General features: G+C 37.8%; 1 protein-coding gene across 3 annotated transcripts in view; it reads left to right on the top strand.

Annotated features, from left to right (window-relative positions):
* Positions 1-21,141, top strand: part of LOC134546234 (epidermal growth factor receptor) — a 605,999-nt gene that overhangs the window by 488,843 nt on the left and 96,015 nt on the right. The window contains exons 2-3 of one of the 3 annotated variants that reach the window (XM_063388877.1): positions 3,417-3,648; positions 5,309-5,353. The exons of 1 other annotated variant lie outside the window; for it this stretch is intronic. In XM_063388877.1, coding sequence (XP_063244947.1) covers positions 3,543-3,648; positions 5,309-5,353 — 151 coding nt within the window. In that variant the 5' untranslated portion in view covers positions 3,417-3,542. The remainder of the gene's footprint in view (positions 1-3,416; positions 3,649-5,308; positions 5,354-21,141) is intronic. One more of the 3 variants, XM_063388878.1, reaches the window with a different exon arrangement.

Genomic DNA, 21,141 nt, shown 5'->3' with positions numbered 1-21,141 from the left:
GACAAACACACATAAACTTCACAGTTGACGTGGAATAAACGTGGACTTAAATTCGGCCTATGTAGTATGCCATCGACGCGAAAACCATATAGTCCTGTATTTTGATAATACAATTTTCTTTGCATTGAGATTTCAGTGACCAACCTAGTGACTAAAAATCCTGCATTTTCCTTTGTAGTGTATTAGTGTGAAGCTCTCCGAGAGTTGGCGCACATGTTGCCTTAACCAGTAATTAAATTGTTAAAAAAAAATAAATTTACAGATTTATTTTTGTGCTTTGAACTGAGGATCCTTTATTTAATGATGTAACGCCTTGGTAATCTACGCTACGTTTTTTTGCTTCTTCAGCTTATAAAGAAAATTGTGAAATAAAAATAAAGGTTGTACAAAATCCCTTTTTTTTTTTTTTTTTTTTTTCGAAAAATTTTATTGCAGCTTAACCACGATCTGAACGCATAGCCTGATCGTGAATCATGTTCTATATTTAGCAGGGCTATTGATCTAACACGAGTTCTGGTCGATAGCAGCACAGCAGGTTTGTTCTAAATGAGCTGGGAGATTAATCGCACCGAGCTGGCCCTGCTAACTCCCGAGTTGCCCGGTGAGGGGAAGGGTTGGGGAGGAGCTAGTTGGAGAGTTGTAAACCCCCCCCCCCCCCAGGAGGCTTGCTGCAGGAGGGGGGGGGGTTGGGGCTCGAGGTCCTTGAACAGGATTTGTGATGTACCCTAACCACGCTTTCCCCAAACGAAGACCGGCGGCGATATCCGCGGGATCTGCGGTCGAACACACCGGCTCCGTTTGACTCTGCGTGCGGCGAATCGAAGTCAAGACCTTTGCCCTAGAGTGTGTGAAGTTGCGAGTGGAGTGGCAATAGCCCGATGGTTGATTGGGAGAATAACTATGTCTATACACTCGAGGGTCATTCTAAAAGTAAAGAACGTGTCGATGTGACGAGCCGCGCCGTTCTGCCAACACCCCCACCGCCGCGTCATGGACTCTCCCATTGCTTCTCCAGTCAGACGCTAACATCGAGCTGCAACGGTCGTTTACTGTCCGTAGTGCGACTTTGAAATGGTCGTCAAAATTACAGATCCCGCTTTTCGAAAGCGGAAAAAAAGTTCGCCCTATCGAAATTTATGGACAGATAAAGGTTTATGGTATGTTTTGAATGAAGCTTCAGTTTGAAAATGGTGTATCATGTTTAATGGCTGGTGAACGAATATTCATGATGAAGAACGCACGGGCCGACCTTTAGTCGTGACTGACGAATTCAAATCAAGGATTGAGGAAAAAATTCAACAGGTTGGCCGTGAACCACTATGGAAATGACAACGAACTTAAAGGGGGCATTAATGACTGATTCAACAACTTGGCGGTAACTGAGTATGCAGAAGGCATAGATAAGTTGCTGATATGCTATGGCAAATGTTTACATTTGTATGGCGACTACCCAGAAAAATAGCTAATGCACCATATGGTTTGTAAAATAAGTTTTGTTTCAATTTATTGAATGTAAATATCTAGAGGAACAAACATTCGTTACCTTTAGAATGCCCATTATGTGTGTGTGTGTCTGTGTGTATATATATACATATATATACACACACAGACACACACACATTTAGTTGTCAACGAGGTCGTTATTTACGGAGATACCACCTTAAAACACGTCAGGGAAAACGAGGTGAATAAAATCGGCCAAAGCATATTGTAAGGAACTATCCCAGTATTTTCCTGTAATGATTATCGGGGAACTATGCGAAACCAAAATCAGGATGAAAGGACCGGGATTTTTAAGCATTTTGGTATATAACTACTAGCTGCCTGAAATCATCAGCCATGAATTTGCGTAGGTAGAAAACGTTTAGACTTAAATCTTCAAAGAGGTATTCTGCAGAACTTCAGGGAAGCAACGTTGATGAGAAACATGTGCATAACTGCCGTGGCTGTGTGTTACAGCGTGGTTTCTTGCTATATATATTTTCACTAGTTCTGTGGTTACGCTGATTACTTAACGAAAATATTTACGTGTTATGTTAACACGCTGCTTTTTTTTTACTAATGATACAAAGTGAATGTGAAATATTTGAATAGTTTATTCACCAACCAGCATTTCATGTAAAAGTATAACGGACATGCTCCAGAGATGTGAGGTTAGTTTGATATGCAACCGTTGAAATTACCATATAATACATGGCTTTTGCTCAACTGTGAACACCACCTGAATACAGACATTCATCGTTTCAGATTCCTCCTGATTTTTTACATAGTAAAAACAAAATATGGTATTTTGGATTTAACAGTGAAAGGTTTTAAGGATGGGCTGTTATTTGAATAACATATACTGCCTTTGTAGAAATATCACATTACTATTTTAAAAAATATCAAAAGTATTATAATGATGATTGTTTTATTCTGAACCTTAATTGAAACTGAAATTTTAACGGTCATACTTGAATGCTGTAGAGAAAGGAATACACAGTTAAAGTGAAATACGGCGCATATAAACTTTTACAATTGGAACAAACATTTCGTCGAACCAGCCGAGAGGGACAGTTGTTTCTCTACTGAAAGTTTCGCACGGAATATTGATGGGTGAAAATCAATAATAATAGCCAAACATTTCTTAGAAATTAAATTAAAAAAACTAATTCAAATATTTTTAAAAAAATGTTTACTAGGTGCAGACGTCCCCTAAAGAATCTATACATCAAATTTCAAGGCTCTAGGCCACGGAAATGAAACATTCATTCGTCAAGCTTTTCGCAGCTATGACTAGGGTGATATTACTAAACCAAAATTGATAGGATTAAACAAGAATTGATTATGTTTATTAGTCGTCCTCTTTATATCAGCTAGGCACTAAGCGGTCACTTAATAAACAATTACTTACATTGTAATTTTAAGGATTATAATTATTTCCTTTATTTTGAACACGCACGCGCGCACACACACACACACACACACACACACACACACACACACACACACACATATATATATATATATATATATATATATATATATATATTACAAGATTTTTTAAAATTAAACTGCGAACACGAATATGAATCTGTTGACGTTATTCATTGCGGCGTTTTTGCGAATCTATTTCGGCACTGAAGTGTTGAACCAGTTCGCATTGTGAACAGTTTTTTTTTAAGGTGATTATTAATGCTGTCGATGGAGCAGGCCAAGCCGGGAGGCCGGGGATTGTCGGGTCGCGCCGCGGCGGGATCGGTGTTATGTCTAGGTCGGCGGCGCGCGATTGGAGGAGCGAGGGAACAGGTACCTCCCCACCTCCTCCTCCTGGACTCCCCCCTCCCCCGGAGCAGCACCTGCGCGGCGCGGCGGGCGGGCAGTCGTGGCCGCGCGCGGCTGGTGTCGGGTCTCGCGCGAACCTCGTCGTCTTGCAGCGCGGGCCTGGAATGGCGTCGTGGCGCCGCGGCCGCAGGAGGCGCCCGCGGCGGAGGTCGGCGTCGGGAGTGTGACGATGGGGCGCGTGCCGCGGGGGTGACGACCCCGCCACAGCGGCAGGGACCATGACTCCGGCGCCCCGCCGGTCGCCGCTCACGCTTGTGCTGGTCGCCGCGGCGCTGGGCGCCCTCGCGTCGGCAGCGAGGACCGCCGAGTTCGTCAAGGGGAAGAGTGAGTATGTCCCCGCGGCGCGTCGCGGAGAGAGCTGTGTGGCTCGTCGCTCGGCCCTCGCTGTGCTTCCCCGGGAGTTACGTGGAATAGCAGATTATTTGTTTTGGCACGAGAGGCTAAATTCCTTTTGCTGTGGTTCCTTGATACGAGTTGTGGGAAGTATCACTAGTGCAAGCTGTTTTTATCCATACTGATCATTTGCTTAGGAAATAGAACAGGTTTTAAATCGGCGTAAAACTATAAAATACTTGGATGATTCGGGGAATTAATTATATTCGCGGATTTTGCTGAACATACTACGAAGGCGAACATGCATTCGTGATAACTACTTGTGTTCTCTCCCATTCTGTGTACTAATAAATCGCGATAAACTGTATTATACAGACAATTAACTTCTTCGTCAGAAAGTTGGATGGTAATCATACTGTTATTAATACATCGTTTTTTTTTTAAATTTTTATTTAATGTATCCTTTTCTCGTCGATCGAATAATGCAGCCAGGTTCACAACTAATGAAAAATAATTAATGACAGTTAAAACTGTAAAAAAAATACAAATTTGTTAGTGCGCACCATTACTTTGTGAAAAGAATAAATAAAGGAAAATTGCTGAAATACCTTTCTCACTATTTTCGTGTATAAAACCCCAAGATTCCAATTAACTTCGATGCCTTTAGTTCGGCCGTATTAGCTTTTAAACTATACAAAAATTCAATTCAGCTAGTTTCATTATTTGTTAACTTAGGTATTTTTCTTTATAGTGGATGTCAGGGGAAAAAAACTTACCTTTTTTCAGAAGTAAGAGATTCAGTTTTTCTTCTATAATATCTGCCACCATTTCAGATAAAGATAACTTGCAATGTGCATCATTGTGCCATACAACCCGTAGGGTCATTAAAATGTAGATTTTTTGTTTTGTAAATGGAACAGAAATATGCATGTAAAATTACAGACATTTTCAAATTTGTACATTTACATGAAAACAACTGTATCTCTACAAAATAGTTTTCGCTATAATACTGGGCTCGGATTCTTACCCGGGCATTTATGCTTTACGCTGTTCCAGTAACTCCGATAGTTATTTGAAAACCGTTCTCTGAATAGCTTTCTAGTATTAACTGCGCACATAATAAGCACAACAAAATAAGTTCAAATTGTTGAAAATTCGATTATTTTTTCCATGGTTTAAAAAATTATGCTTGAATGAAACATAAATTAAAAAAATAATATTATGTGGCAATTTTCTTACTCAGAATTATCTCGAAAAACGTATTTAATACATGCAGAAATAACCATATCCACGTGTTGTACAGAGTTACAATACTTTATTTTTAGTATTTCAAATTATTTCTTTGCAACTTGTTTTCAAAGGAATCTTCTGTAATAATACAGAAATTTTTTTCGTGTACTAATTGATAATTCCCGCACAGGTGTAAATTTCACTATCGAGGTGTGGGTGTAACAAAACTGTTTGTCGATCGCAAAAGTCCACAGCGACTAAAGTCGGTGGGTCCTCATCCGGAACGAACCTCACAGCTCTCGCCGAAGTACCGCCGGCTATCACGAGAAAAAAATCTGTCACATTTTCTTGATTCCTACTAACGGCTGGTCAGAGCGTAGGTCGTCCGTCTACAACCGACTCTTTGTTTTGATTCTTTCAGAGTTTCGGCCAGGCGGCCTTCTGGAAGCGCCCTACCAGAAGCGAGGTGACGTCTCGTCCGTCAGTTGACAAGCAATCTGCGTGGTCCAAAGTCACATACATACATGTACCGTCCGAGCTGCGGTGCATTCCAGATACTCTGAACATATTTCTGATTACTGTCAAGTGTGTGTTTTCAATCAAGAAGGCATTCAGATATCAGTTCACGTGACCTAACATTTTGTAACTAAAGCAGTTGTTGTTGACAGAAGTCGATTTCAAAATCACGAGTAGTTGGCATGCGCGCCAAAATTAGGAGTAGCTGGAATGCGCGCGCTCTGTAGTCTTTCGGCGATGTTGTATTGTCTTGTGGTGCGCCCAACGCAGTTGAGTGTCACCGCAAACTGTCCTTGCACGGAGAGTTGGTGATGTGAGGGACACTTAAGTTGTACGATTAAATAAGTATGTCGTAGGAATTAAGAGTACCCCCCCCCCCCCCAAAAAAAAAGGCGCAGTAGACCAAACAGCAACCTAAGTTGCCTATGGATTAATCTTAGCCGTAAGTTGACCCTTGGACTTGCCGTTTTCTTATGGGGTGTATTAAAAATAACAGATGTTAAAAGATTTGATTGCATTTTAATTAATTTTGTAGGATCCCGTTTCTGTTTTTTTTTTTAATACTTGAATGTACGTTTTGATTATTTAGGACCCCCGTGTGCTTTATGATGAGAACTTCCTCGCACTAGCCGTTGACAAGGACGGAAAGATAAATACATTATACATGGAATTAAATTGTTTAATTGGATTCCACGTGCTTGACGTTATAATTTTCTTGTCCATTCACTTATTTCTTAGAAAAGTTTAAAAAAAATCATCTTGGCTCAACTCTGGATGCGTAGTTGTAATTAAAATCTCAGACTGACAATTAATTAAGGTTAGTATCCATTATGTTTGTAATTTTTGGGTACCACTAGGTTGAACTGACGTAATGACATATCCCAAGGTAGGTTCTTAATAATAGTCGTAGACCTGTATAACCTCTGTCGCCTGTGCCTTGGGGTCCTCGGATCATCGTTGAATACTACAGGTAAGTGGGTCTCAAGTAACCAGAGGATGTATGAACTCATCTAGAATAACTAGTATTTTAAGGTTTTTGGTTGTTGAAATGTGTGTTTTAGCGTGACCGAATATCTCAGCCAATCAGAAGTGGTACCTATAGGTTTTACGCAGGTTTGACAAGACAAGGCTGACGCTATAGGATTTAAAAATATAAATGATTTATATAGATTCTTGTCGCGGATGCAACCAACGGAAGCCAAGTACAAAGATGTTAACATTTTAAACTGGAAGATTGGTAGCTCAAATTTCTGTAAGTTTTTGGTTACGTTTACCAATAAGTACTATACACAAAACGAACACCCATTAACAAGCATTTATAGATTAATAACGTTAATAAACACTTATGGGTTTTGTTTGTTGCATATAGCGAATGTTTCTGTTTATGCTGCCGTGGTGTTTTATGTAGCATCGTAACTGTCGTGTCGCGCCCGTCGCGCGATTGTAAATACAGCTTGATGCACTTTTTAAATTACTTTTAATGCGTAGTGACCTAACTTGTAACCATATTTTTCTCTTGTTTATTATTTTCACGAAAGAAATGCATGTACAATGTTAGTTCGACTAGGCAGTATATATAGGATTGCATATTATTTTTGATTTACCTGTAATTTCTCTCCTGTATTATTCTGTCATTATTTGCTGAACACCTCCAGGAGATGTTTTTAATTTAAGTTCTACATGTTACGTAATTTTAGTCATAGTTTTAATTTAGAGATGTTTGTGATGTGATCCGTAACGGTTAGTATTGATCTGATTTTATATGCAGCTTAAATTTAAATTATAACTACTTGTAACATATACTCAGTGAATGGTCTGATTCCGAAATGATGGTTTTGAATAGTTTCGTAGTAATAATCACTAAATTATTTATTCACTGCTGTATGATAAATTGAAGCACGTTTCATTTTGACTTTGTTTTCGTGAGATAGATATAGCATTTAGTATCTAGGAACAAACATTGTGTTTCCTTCAATTTAATTGAGTTGATTTAAAGTTTATAAGAATTGTGGTGAATTAGGTGTGATCCTTTTTTTCCTACGGTCTTTAAATTATTGATGCAATGAGGAATTTTGATTTAATGCAGTTTTTTGGACATACGCAAAAACTGCAATGCCGTATGTTCAAAAAACTGCATTAAGTCATATTTTCTTTTTTTCATCAATAAATACCAGGTCCCAAGGCAACAAACCCATTTCAACCTATTACAACACCGTTAACACTAATATTACGATTCTATAAGTCTCAGGTTTAGGCTTTTGCTATTTTATTTTTATTTTTAAAATTCAAATCAGGTCAGTTTTTTTGCTTTGTTTCAACATAAATATCTTGAAATTATAATTTTTAAATGATCACCGTGTTGATAAGTAATATTCGTGTTTGTACCACAAATACAATTCAAACCGATGATAATTCATAAATGAAATTAATATGTACCCTATATAAAAATACTTTTACCAATTGTTTTCTCCAGGTGTTGTATTTGTATCTTACGCGGAAATGTTAGTAAATTCATATTTATGAAAAATTAGGATTGTTCCCCAAGCATTATTCGTTGCAATTCAATAGACTTTTTGCGACGCATGAGTAGTTCTGGCAACGTTTGCATTTAATGGTTGGGGGGGGGGGGGGGGGCGCTTCATGATTTTTGCGTTTTCAAACTCAAATCATTATTCCCTGGATTCCATTTCTCTCGCGGACGAAAAGAGTGCATGAACTCTTTTATTCCTTCAAACATGCAAAGTAGTCTCGTTATTTCCATCATCATTGCTGCGTGCCCTGCCATTTTTTTTAATACGTGTTAAAATTTCAAAGAGGCGCAGAACAAAGTGAAATCAGTCGCACACAAACTTCGAGAAGAGTAATCGAGAAGAGTAAACCCACATGGATAACCATTCCAGTCAGTGAAACGCTGTAATTATATGTGTGCATGGGCAAAAATATGTAGGATTTCCAGGGGTGGGTATAACGTTTATCATTCTCATTTCACAGGTAGGTTTTTACAAGTGCAAGTGGGTCCCCTTAAAAGGGGGCTTTTTGATTCCGGGGGGATGGGAGGCTGCCCCCCCCCCCCCCCCCCCCCGGGATCAACGCCCATATATGTGTGTATATCTGAGAGCGATAGAAACAAAAACACACCACACTGGTTTCAATAGTTCCTTCCGCTATAACAATTTGTTTTTAACGTTCAAAATTGAACATTTTGGCATTTGTTTAGGCAGCATGTATCACATCAATAATTTTTTTTAGGACATAGTACAGTGCCTATTGACATTATTATCTTTGTAGTCATCATCCAAAACTTAATTCAATACTAAACGCCATTGACTTCACAGGGAACAATATTTGTTGCATTCAATTACTATTAACTTAGGGAATTCCTCTAAATAACATATAATGCTTTAACGGAGGAAAATGTTTGAAAATTTAACGAAAGAAAATTGTTTATGGCCTAGAAACGGTTGATACCATGTTGGCGTCTCTTCGGTTGCTAGCTCACAACTTTAATGACGTTGGAGTGAGAGGCTTAGATGAAGTTTTAGTGTCTTGTTACGGTCATAAAATCGAGTTGTTGCTTTGACCCGAGTGCGCGAGGTTCCTACCTTGGATGCTCTTGTGTTCCTTTTCTTCCATGCGGAGCGGTAACATGATCCACTCAGATCTAGAATCTCTGGCCGCGGTGCGTGCGTGCGTGAGAGGGAAGGTCGAAGAGAGAGAGAGAGAGAGAGAGAGAGAGAGAGAGAGAGGGAGGAGATTATATTCCCGCAGCATTCAACTGGACCAGGCCGTCTCTTTTTTGTCCCTGCCTTGTTGCCCTTCCGACAAGGTCACCTGGTTGGAGAGGGGAAGGGGGAAAGGTCGTAGTGGTCAAATGCTCGTTTCTCGATATCCCTTTGTTGTTATTCTCCCCGCTCGGGATGTGGATTCTCCCCCCCCCCCCCCCCTATTTTTTCCCAACACAGCTTTCCCCCATACTTTTCGCGAATTTAGAGATCCTCGTTAGGCATGATCACGAATACCGTTAGGATAATAGCGTGTCAGCAAAATATCGCATTTATTTTTAGCATTCGGTTTCTACAACAAAAACAAACTATCCTACTAATATTATAAATGAGAAAGTTTGAAGTATGGATGGATGGATGTTTGTTACTCTTTCACGTAAAAACTACTGAATGGATTTGAATGAAATTTGGCCTACAGCTAGCTTACAACCTGTGGCCTATTTCATAAAACTACAAGTCTACAAGTTACAAGTAACTTTGCTAGTAACTTGTAAAAACTTTGAAAATGTTGTTTCATAAAGCTACAAGTAAATACTTGTAGTTACAAGTGAAATGCTACAAGTTACAAGTTAATTTTACAAGTAAATAAATGTTTTTGTTTCATAAACAAACTTGTAGCTAGCAAGCATTTGTAACTTGTAAGAAATTGCTACCAGTGTCAATACATAGGTAGAATTTGTGTAAGTCCAATTATATTAGTTGTAAATCATTAATAAGTCTATGCTTGTGTATAGAATGATATTATAACATCTTAGAATACAATGGATATTATTATATTTACCGATTCTGATGAAGATGATATAGATATTGAGGTTATGAGGCGACCACTTAATTTTAGAGAGAGGTTGAACATGGGACTTGGCACGGTATTTGAGTATAACGAAATGTTCCGCATGAGTGCTGTTAAACTGGAGGAGCTAGTACAAGATATAGGTCATATATTGTATCACCCTACACGAAGAAATAAATCGTTATCTGCAAGGGAACAAATATTTGTCTCTCTACATTTGTTGGGAAATGGCGGACAGTACCATGCATTTGGAGATATGCATGGTATTTCCAAAGCAACAGTACACAGATGTATCAAAACATTTGTAAATGCTGTCAATGAAATCATTTTTATCAGCATTCACTTCGCAACTATAACCTACAAATTCATTACATAATCAAAACACGAACAATAAACAGCTGACTCGTAAACTTGTAGGTATGTGTTACAAGTGCACCAACTTCTACAAGTCAAGCAACTTTCTTTGTGAAACACTTCAGATTCACACTTGTAAGAAATTCCCTTGTAACTTGTAACTAGTAACTTGTAGACTTGTAGTTTTATGAAATAGGCCACTGGATTAACATATAGACTCCATATTAATATGAAATTCCATCCCTAAGGGAGTGAAAAAGTGATAATTTCATTTTATAACAGAAAAAATTATAGTTCATAGACATACAAACAGTGAGTGAGTGTCATTCCTCTATGTCTGACACACGATCATACACATAGTAAGGTCTGGCAAATTAATATTTTTCTCCTTGGTGAGACCAGTCCGCTTAGTGGAGCTCGCAGCGGCTAGCAAAATAAAGGCGCTAATAACAGTTTTGTTCTTAACTTCGTCAATAGATAGAGTTGCCTTGAATTTTAAACGCACCATCGTTTGATGCGTTTGTCATGTCTTTAATTTTCGTTTGTTTGTGCCGTATGCGTTCCTATACCATTCATCCGATTGCGATGAAATTTTGGTGATTTGTTATGCGCATGCCCATGAAGGTTACTTAGACGGTATAACTATTTTTCAATAGTTGGAGCACGAATCGTGTCAAAAAAATGTGTTTATTTCATTTTATATAGCGGCACTTCGTCTGTTTTTGTTGTATAAGTGCGCACGCATGACACAATTTATTTAAATATAAAAGAGAGACAGAGATAGAGCTCTCTCTCTCTCTATATATATATATATATATAGTGAGATAGAGACGGAGAGATAAGTTGAGATAGAGCGAGGTATAGAGAATGAAATGGGTTAGATAAAGAGATATACCTATAGATGTATAGAGCTATATAGAGACTTATGTATAGAAGATATAGAGATAGTGGGAAGTATATATGTAGATATAAAGAGATAAATAGAGATAGAGAGATACATAGATGTATATAGGGATAAATATATACCTATAGAGAGATGGACAGATGATTTGTATATGTGGTACTACTTCAAACATATTACAAAACAAAACTGAATGAGGCATTGCAATGCAGGCCGAGCATTAGCTAGATAATGGAATCTTTTCAATATTAGTAATCTCTTATTTTTCAGCTTTTTTCTATATTGCTTTATAAAGTCTAAATTACATACAGACCAGGTAAATAACTATAAACTGGCAGAACAACGTCTGTCGGGATCTGAAAGTGATATAAATTAATTTTCACACTTGACATTCAAATTAAGAAGACAATTACAAACTACACCCTGTGTTCAGCCCGGGCAACGCCGGGTATTGCAGCTAGTTACACATAAAATGTTTCGTGTCATTACAGACGCAGCACACATAGGCACAACATCCATCGATGTTTACACTTTTTTTTTGTTTTTCATCTAAATAAGTTGAGTCCCAATTTAACGTTCACCCGAGAGAAAAAAAATCACTGTGTGTGAACACACCTCAAAGACACGGCAGTTAAATTTACTACACATCATCTTAGAAGTATACGAATAAAAATAATACTAGCGATTCACATCATTCGAAAACAAAATACTGTGTCACGCCAATAATTTACAATAACGAGAGCGATTCAACATGAGGTTCCAAAGCATGTTTTCTTTATTTCGTTGAATAGACATTATTTGGTGGAGGCGCCATGTGCACATGATTTCATCGATACAGCAAAGACAATTAAAACCTCCTTTGTCTCTCTCTTTCTCTTCTCTCTCTCTCTCTCTCTCTCTCTCTCTCCCCCCCCCCCCAACATTTATTTACTAACTAAAGGGAAAAGCGAAAGCCAAAAGAAATCATTAAATTCAAAATAATTTTGAATGCAAAACTATGTTAAACTTTTGATACCAGGATGACCTTTGTTTTGTTTCTTTGCCCCTACTCCTTAAGACTCGGTTTCACCCTCCCCTCCTCATTTTCATGCTATTTTTTTTTTCATCCGAAACTATTTCTTCAGAAGTTGCATTATATAGACATTGGGTTTTGTTTTATGTATCGCATGTTATCGTCAGATAATACGCTACTTGTTTTGATATCTGCCATTTGCAAAAAGTCTAGAAAATATTTATCATTATATTTTTCTGTTTAACTAATTGTGTCGTGGTCACTCACGAGACGTTCCTTCCTGGTTTTCTATAGCTGGGTAACACATACCAAATTGCTTGTAAACTCTAATTTTTGATAAGTTTCTTTATCTGTATGAAAATATGTAATGAGTGAAAAAAAAATTAATGTGGAGGGTGAAGTCGAATATTAAAATAAAAGAAAGAAAACTCCGTGAAAACTGACACACTCGACCCCACGGCCATACTTACGTCACGCGCCTAGTCGCGTGCGAAGGTACGCGTCGGAGAACGTCGAATGAATCGACAGGCCGGAGTTTCCTCTCCGAGGGGAGGGGGGGGGGGGTCGAGACCCTTCCGCCCACGCATGTTCCCCCTTCCTCCTCCTCTTTCCCCCTTTCCCCTGTCCCCCTTACTCCGCTTGGCGGCGATAAATTATTCATGCGTGCGTCGGGTTCGAGAGGAACGGGACAGCTCAGCTGGCGGCGCTGTCTTCAGGACGCGAATAGGATTGCGAGGCCGCTTCAGCAAGTGCAGCGACTATTGGTTATCTTTTTTTTTTTATAATAATATATATATATAGAGAAAGAGAGCGAAAGAGAGATGAATTATATATAAAAAAGATAACCAATAGTCGCTGCACTTACTGAAGCGGCCTCGCAATCCTATTCCCGTCCTGAAGACAGCGCCGCCAGCTGAGCTGTCCCGTATATATATATATATATATATATATATATATATATATATATATATATATATATATATATATACACCACACACGCACACACGGACATAGTGTCCCGTAACTCAAAGGCAAACCGAAAACAGTTCATAGGCATATTAACAACTGATCTGAATATTAAAAAAAAAATCCAGTTGTAGAAATTTTCGAGTTATATGCTTTTTTTCAAAAGTTTTAAAATCTTTACCATGCACCAAATTATTAGGCATTTTGCAAAACAATCATAACTAATTCTGCTATTGATAACAATTCAAAATAAAATCAAACTTGATGGTGGAGGGGGGGGGGGAAGATATTTGGAAGACTTATGCCATAAAAAAAAAATAGTAGGGTAAATATGGCCAGTTATACTGTAAAAAAATACTTTTCGAACTTAACTGTTTATTTTAAAATGTGTCTAATTAAAGCGAATAAATTGCAAAGTTAGAAAAGGATATTTTTTTTGCAGTGTGAACAGTCAAATTTCTTGATAAAAAATTGTTGCCACATAAGTCGTGCAAAGAATTCCCCCCCCCCCCCCCCCCCACAAAGTATAGCATGTTTGGTTTTATTTTGAATTGTTATCAACAGTATAGTTATTTATGATTGCGTAAAAAATTTTTTACTCACCGTATCTAATGACGACTTGGTGCAGGGCGGGTATGTAAAAATTTTAAAAGGAATTGCCTATAACCCGAAAACTGCGACTCTTTGAATTTTTGATTTATGATTCAGAACCGTGATTCGATAATTTGCCTTTCAACTGTTCTCGTTTTGATATTAAGTTATGGGACAACTTAGGATAACTAGCTGGAGTAACCCGGCGTTGCTGAGCTAAAATCACATCTTAGGAGTGATTTTCGTTTAATGCGTTCTTAGCGGATGGCTTATGTAGTAAAAGAATATACGGGCCAATTTTAAGTCCGCTGGTTTAATACTTACGGAAAATTTGTGATCAGTGAGTGGTATTATATTATATATTATATAGCCTATATATATATCGCTCCTTGTAAGCTTACTTCTTATATCCCGGTGAACTTGGTTAAAGCTCAACACCCGAAATGTGTAATTTTTTTCGGGTCGGTCTCACACGTCAAGAATTTTTTTTTAATTTCTAATTTCATATCTCTATACCTCTCTTTCATTCGTAGTTTTGCCCCAAATATTTTTTTACATAGATACTCACTTAATGTTACAACAAGAAGCGCCAGTCTTCGTAATTACTATCACATGCGCGCTTTTTTAAACCCATGATATTACACTAAGTGAATATCTGTTTAAAAATATTGGTGAGGGAACACAAATGCAAAAGAGGTAACATTTTAAATTTTTTGAACTAGCTCTTGAAAAATAAGCAATGACAAAAAAAAACCTTAAAATCAACATTCTCTAACCAAACATTAATTCCAGATTTTTATGAAGAGATATTTTCGAAAATTTCGAAAATGAGGTCGTAGAAGCTGAGGTAGATAGATTTCGAAGAAACATTTATATATTGTAATGATAATGCAGCGCGGCTTCCGAGAAATTATTTTAACCTGGTTTTCCTGTACCCTAAAAACTATCGTGAATTCAGAAGTGTGTCTAGGAGCTATATATATTTATATATATATATTTATATATATATAAATAACTTTTTATGGATACTATAATGGGCGTTATTTTGAACAAATTACGTATAGATCGGTAAATAACACATACGAGATGTAAAATCTCATTCGATTTTGTTAACGGGCAAAATCGGGCAAAGTCATTCAGGGAGTGTCAGGTGACACACGAGCCAATGACATGGGGTATCAACGTGTATAACAGTTGGAAACATTGACATTTGCTTAAAAGTAACTGAATTTGAAGGCATATACTTATATTTTTTAAATGTTCAAAGCTCCTTAATTATTGTGTGAAAATATTTAAGGCAAGGGGTTAGATTGAATGGCAGCCAAACTTGTTGATAGCCGGAGTGGAGCGCTCTGTGTCAGGTCGCAGTCTCACTAGCCACGCCACACTAGCAGAGGTCGGGCTCCAGAGATGCGAGGTCGCTAAGGCCCGTTCTACAACGGCACGGAAACGGCGAAGGATCACGTAAAATGAGACAAATCTCCCCGAATATTTCACCATCACGTCTTCTGCTTCCACAATGCACGGAAACATAACAATTGGCTACCAATGAGATTTCAAGGTTATGAAATATTAATTTAATTATAAAAATATATGTGTTAAGACCATATCACGAGCAGTACTTACATATATAATAGAAATAAACAACAAAGTAATAATATAACACCAGCTATGCTTATACTTGAAACAAATTTAACGTATTTAGAACATAAACGAACATGGCTACCACGGCTTCCCTCTCCGCCTGCCCGGGCTACATACGGTGCGCGGAGCTTCAGGAAAAACGCGATTTCAAAACTATTCAAAATATCAGATTGGGGTCTGTTTATGAAAAAGCATTTAATAGTTCGTTGTGTGCTGAAAAGTTCTTTTGATTTCGGATTAACTTTTCAAACAGTATTTTTAGAAGAGTTAAAATGGCTAAAAAGCATGTTTTCAGAGTAATTTTTAGACGTAAAACAACCGGTACAGATACTTGAAAGTACTTAAGGGACTTGTATTATATCTTTTACCTCATTTCTACGCCATATATGTTACGGTCACTGCTCAAACTTCACAGTTGTCCTATGGACGACGAGAAGACTGCGCGCTAGTTCACAGCCGTGCGCTTAAAGGCGACACCGCGCTAGAAGCACCAGAGAGCGTCGCGCTTATCATCCCGCCTCACTGACACACCTACACACCGGCTAGACGGACCCTTTCTGCCTTGGCGCGCGTGGTAAAATACATATGTATTTTTAATCCCCGGCGCGGTAGATTTGAGCGTTAGCTAAGTTGTTGTGGTTAGCCATTGAAGGCAATTTTTTTTTTTGGGGGGGGGGGGGGGAGAGAAAATAAAATAATTGGTACACCTTGGACTACGGTACCAACGAAACCTATATACATAACCATTTCTTTTTGCACAGAAAAAAATATATTTAACAATCTTAATACAAAAGCCATCCTGGCCACGTTTGCGTTAGGTTTATGAATTAATTAACAAAGTCATGGTGTGTTAACCAGAAAATAACCTAGCAACACAGTCTGTGCGGAGTATTTTGTCTCAAAGTTGTCAGTTGTCAAAAGTAGCACCGATGTCCACATGGTATTCATCTTCTTTTTCTGTCTACCGCGTTTGTAAACAACTTAATGTGCATGACAGTGTTAATAAACTAACGCGATGTGTTACTGCAAGCTACGTTTAGGAAATGCGTACCTCAAGTACATGATTCGAACTAAATAAAATAAAATGTCCTACATACTGATGGTAGTAATATTTCTCAGGGAAACATATTTGTTGCAGCCAGTCGCAACACCTTCAGACATTCCATTTGACTGTGATATTCAAAACTTAGTCAAACCCTCTATATGGTTTTCTTATAAGTTTATTCATGTATATGTGTAACAGATAATTTTTTGTTGAAATTCGGTCCATTCAGGACCTAAAAAATAATCGAAATGTGCCATATTAAGCTGCATTTAATATAATCATATCTCAGTCGAGGCATAAAGGATGTCATTCAAATCCGTACCTGCATCATGAATTCTGTTAAAGGATTATGTGTGCAAGAGGAGCTTTGATTTATAAAATTTTGTTTGTGAATTAAATTACGCAAAAATACAAAGACATGTAAGATAGAGGTTTCTTCTTTTCTTTGAGGGGGTAGATAGGGACCGAAGTGACCGTATTGAATCCAACCTGCTTTTTACGCTGTAGCATTTTATTTGTCTTTTAATATTGAACATTCGCCTACGTTAAGTACAGATAGTAATTTTAAAATGCCATAACACGGTGCCTATTTATAGTATTATTACGGCTGTCGTTCCCCAAAATTAATTCAATACTAAATGGTAATGATTTCACAAATTCTTTTAAAGGTATAATTCGAAGAAAGACCACCTGTTGTAGCCGTTAGCGTTATACATTGTAAAATATTTTTTGTACTTTTTACAAGGAAACACCTTGACAACCCTGTTGCCAACAATATCACTTGTAAAACTACAAGGCAGAGCTTTGTAAAATTGCATATAGTACAAAGCCTTGAATTGCAATTTTACTAGTGATATCGTTTGCAACAGGGTTTCAAAGGACTATCATTGAAAAAGTACAAAAACATTTTTTTAGAGAGTGTTTGTATATATAATATTACATTTTGTTGGCTACGATAACTGTCGTTAAGTTTGTACAAACCACTTACAAACCGATACATAAAATATTGTAATGAAAAATCACGGTCGAGTTCGTTAATAGGCATAATGCCACCAAAATAAGTAGAAATGGGAAAGTTTTTTTTTTTAAACCAGAAAAATCCCTATAACTCCCATTATGAAAAATATCACTTCCGTTTGAACGTATAACTCGTAGGAGTAATACCAAAATCTTTTGTCTAAATAAATGTTTAATTAATTATAACTGCAAGGGGTGGAAAAATCAATGGTTTTGAGGACAAAAAAGATTCATAACTCCCTTATTAGTTACACCATCGATCCATTAAAATTGTTTGTAAATCTTATAATTTTTATCTCAAACATTTGTATATAACAATTTTTGATAGGACGTAGGATGCTGTAAGGGGTTGAGAAAAAAGGGGTAAAAATACGAAGCAAAATTTTGAATATTTATCGATAGAAAATTGGTATGGCTTAAAAAAAGATTTGAAACCAAGCTGACTGGGTACAGGTTCAGTGGAATGCGTACATATTGCGTAGTTTGTTTGAACTGGCGGAAACGTGACTTACTGCGAACCACGGGCCCAGTGTTACCTTCCAGTCGGGGCTGTCTTCATCCCAACAGGTTTTGGAAGCAGGTTGGCTTCTAAAAGTCTTTTTTTGTTGTTGTTGTAACTTGTTCTGCTGTGCCAGGGACGGCGATACGCATTATGATAATCTATATAGTCAATAAAGTACAGATTTTTTGTATTAATGCTATTCTACACTTACCCGATGTTTATTTAACTTATTTTTGTGCATGTTTAGAGCCTGAAAAAAAAATCAGAATTCTTTTATGCTAAATTTTTACGCATTATAAAAATTTATTTTTACAGTTTGACGTACCTAAGTGGTAGATTTATGTCTTGGTAAAAAAAACTGCTCGATTATAAATACGTCCTTGTGGATTCATCGATAATATTCAATTATCATATAACTGTTGAAGAACCTTGCATATTTTTGGCCCGATAAGTATCGTAACCTTGAGAAACTGTTATAGAATTTATTTTCATGCTGTACTTTTGGTTTGTTTTCACAGCTGGCTGATTTATAAAATAAAAATGTGAAATAATTACTAACTAAGCTTTCTAGTATTTATTTTCTGTTTTGTCCCGTTCGTAAGATTTGTTTCCTTCGATCATAGTAGCTGCATAGTAAAGGAATGCAAAGGTATTACGGTATCTAATCTAAGCCTACAGAGGATATCTCCATGTGCTTGTTCTACAAATAAGTCCACGTGTGCAAACATACGCAACTATTCAAAATCAATCTCCGTTTCCAAAGCATCCAACCAAACTATTACTGGACTGTTTCTCCATTGTTTTAAGTTTTCGGAAGCTCGTCTTGATTTCATGGGTGAAGGGGAGGGAGAGGGCTATGTGAAGACAGAGATAAAATGAGATGGATAGAAAGAGAGAGAGGGAGAGAAATTTATATAGAGAGAGCTGAATTGTCTGCAGTATCTATAAGTTAGTAAGAACTTTGTCAAACTGGTGATTTTCCATAAAAATATTTCTAACGTAATGACTATGTAAATTAAAGTTCTGTGCGAGATGGTATCTTAAACATGACAGAGGCTAAAATAGGTTATTTCACGCGCATTTTTATGTACGAAAAAGTTACGTCCTTAGTGACCACACGCTTTTAAGACCCTGTCACACTTTGACAACTTTATCTCCAATATATTTGACAATGGAGTTGGAGAGGTAGCATTGGACGGTAAATGGCTTCCAATGTTCTCCACCAAATATATTTAGTCAATAACCTCAAATAGGTCTTTAGTCATGTCACACTATCAAGTTTATTTTTTTTTTAAGTATCAAACTTGACATTTTTAATCTCAATTTTTGGAATTAAATAATGCATCATATTGCTGGATGGAATTTTTGAACTTATTATATTTGTGCATTTAATTTTTTTTAACAGTTTAAATTTAAATCACAATAATATTCGTTTCACAATGAAATAAAACTTCAGTGATTTTTTTTTAAGTTATAGAAACATCATTTAATTTTTACACATAACATGTTTTCGCATTCAACTTTCATTGACATTATTTTATATATTTAACTTCAATCATCCATGTGCTCTTCGTCAGTTTTAAGAACATTTGCGACGGAAACAGATTTCATTTCCGTTTTCGCTAGGCACGATTCTGATCGGCCCGCTTGCATCCAACATCCAATATATATTTTTGGACACGTCCTATATGTAAAATATTTGATGGAAACTCAAATCATTCAACTTGTCAAACAACCCATGGCTGCGCTTGTGACGCGATAACCCCCAACACGTGGGAAGGTGTTGGGAGCGGATGTTCGGCAGTGAGGCGGGGCCTCTGCGAGTGCGGCGTGGCGGTCGCTGGACCGTCCAGTGCGACGCGCAAGGAGCGGCCCTCAGGAGAGAGAGAGAGAGAGAGAGAGAGAGAGAGAGTTGCCGGGGAGTGCCTCGCCAGGTGTACCAATTATTTCCTCTCCTCCCCCCCCCCCCCCCCCCCCACTCGCTCCTTCACCAATCGCCTTCAACGGCCACAACAACGCCGCCAACGCTCAAGTCGACCGCTCCGGAGATAAAAAATAAATATTTTTTTTTTACCCTGCGCGCCAAGGCAGTTAACAATCAGCCGCGGAGAGAGAAGCGTGTGGAAACTGCCCAGTGTAACTTCTTCCTTGAAAGGGAGGCTGCGGCACGATCGCTTGGATGAGAGGTTTCGTACACGCACGCTTTTATCTTAAGGAACCGGCCTACCCCGGTACACACACGTCTACAAAAACACCACGGAACAACAACACGCGATTTAAAGAAAAAAAAATACTGCTCAAATTCAGAGTGTTGTCTGTTTACAAAAATAAACATTTAAGAATACTTTGAGGGCGGATGAGTAGTTCTGTTTCAGTATTTCGTTTTTAATCTTTTTTTTAGGAGATTGAAAATTGCGTGAAACGTCCGGCACATATTCTTAAAATCACTCAAAGAACTTGAAATACACCTTGATCTTCATTTCTACGCCATATAGCATGGTTACTGCTCAAATCTCGTAGCTGCTTCTTTGAACTCCTAGAAAACTGCGCGCCAGTCTACAGCCCTGCGCTTAGAGGTGACACCACGCCAGAAGCACCAGCGAGCGTCGCACTTATCACCTCGCCCAGCTAAGTCACACCTGACTAGGCGGGCCCCTTAAAGACCTCGGTGCTGACGAGATGTTAAACCCAAATGAATTAATAAAAAAATCGACTTCGAGTCCAGCTGAACTCAAGAACGTATAACCACGTTATTTGGCCAAAACAAAGTGAGTGAGTCTTTTAGTACTCGCCAGAGATGTGTAACATCTAACCTCGGTAACAAGCAACACAAATTGTCCTTATGTTGAAAATTCACTTATAATACGAAACTCGGACACGCAATTTAACTCAGAATTCTTTAAAATCATACCGAGCATGATAAATATACGCAAATTGTGTTTTCAACTAAATTCATTGACGCGAACCACACTTAGTTTCCGCACCAGTCGTTAGAATTCACTACCGTAGCAGCTGCGTCGATTATCAAATCATTCGATTTGCAGAGCGAAATTTTAAACCATATAAAAAATGGCTCCGATAAAAGCGAAAAAACATATTAAAAAATTTCTATGTACAGGCTTTGGACCTGATTT

The sequence above is a fragment of the Bacillus rossius genome, chromosome 1, assembly GCF_032445375.1.
Source record: "Bacillus rossius redtenbacheri isolate Brsri chromosome 1, Brsri_v3, whole genome shotgun sequence".
NCBI classification, from domain to species: domain Eukaryota; kingdom Metazoa; phylum Arthropoda; class Insecta; order Phasmatodea; family Bacillidae; genus Bacillus; species Bacillus rossius.
Note: the sequence above shows the minus strand (reverse complement) of the source record. Positions and strands in the feature narration are given on the sequence as shown.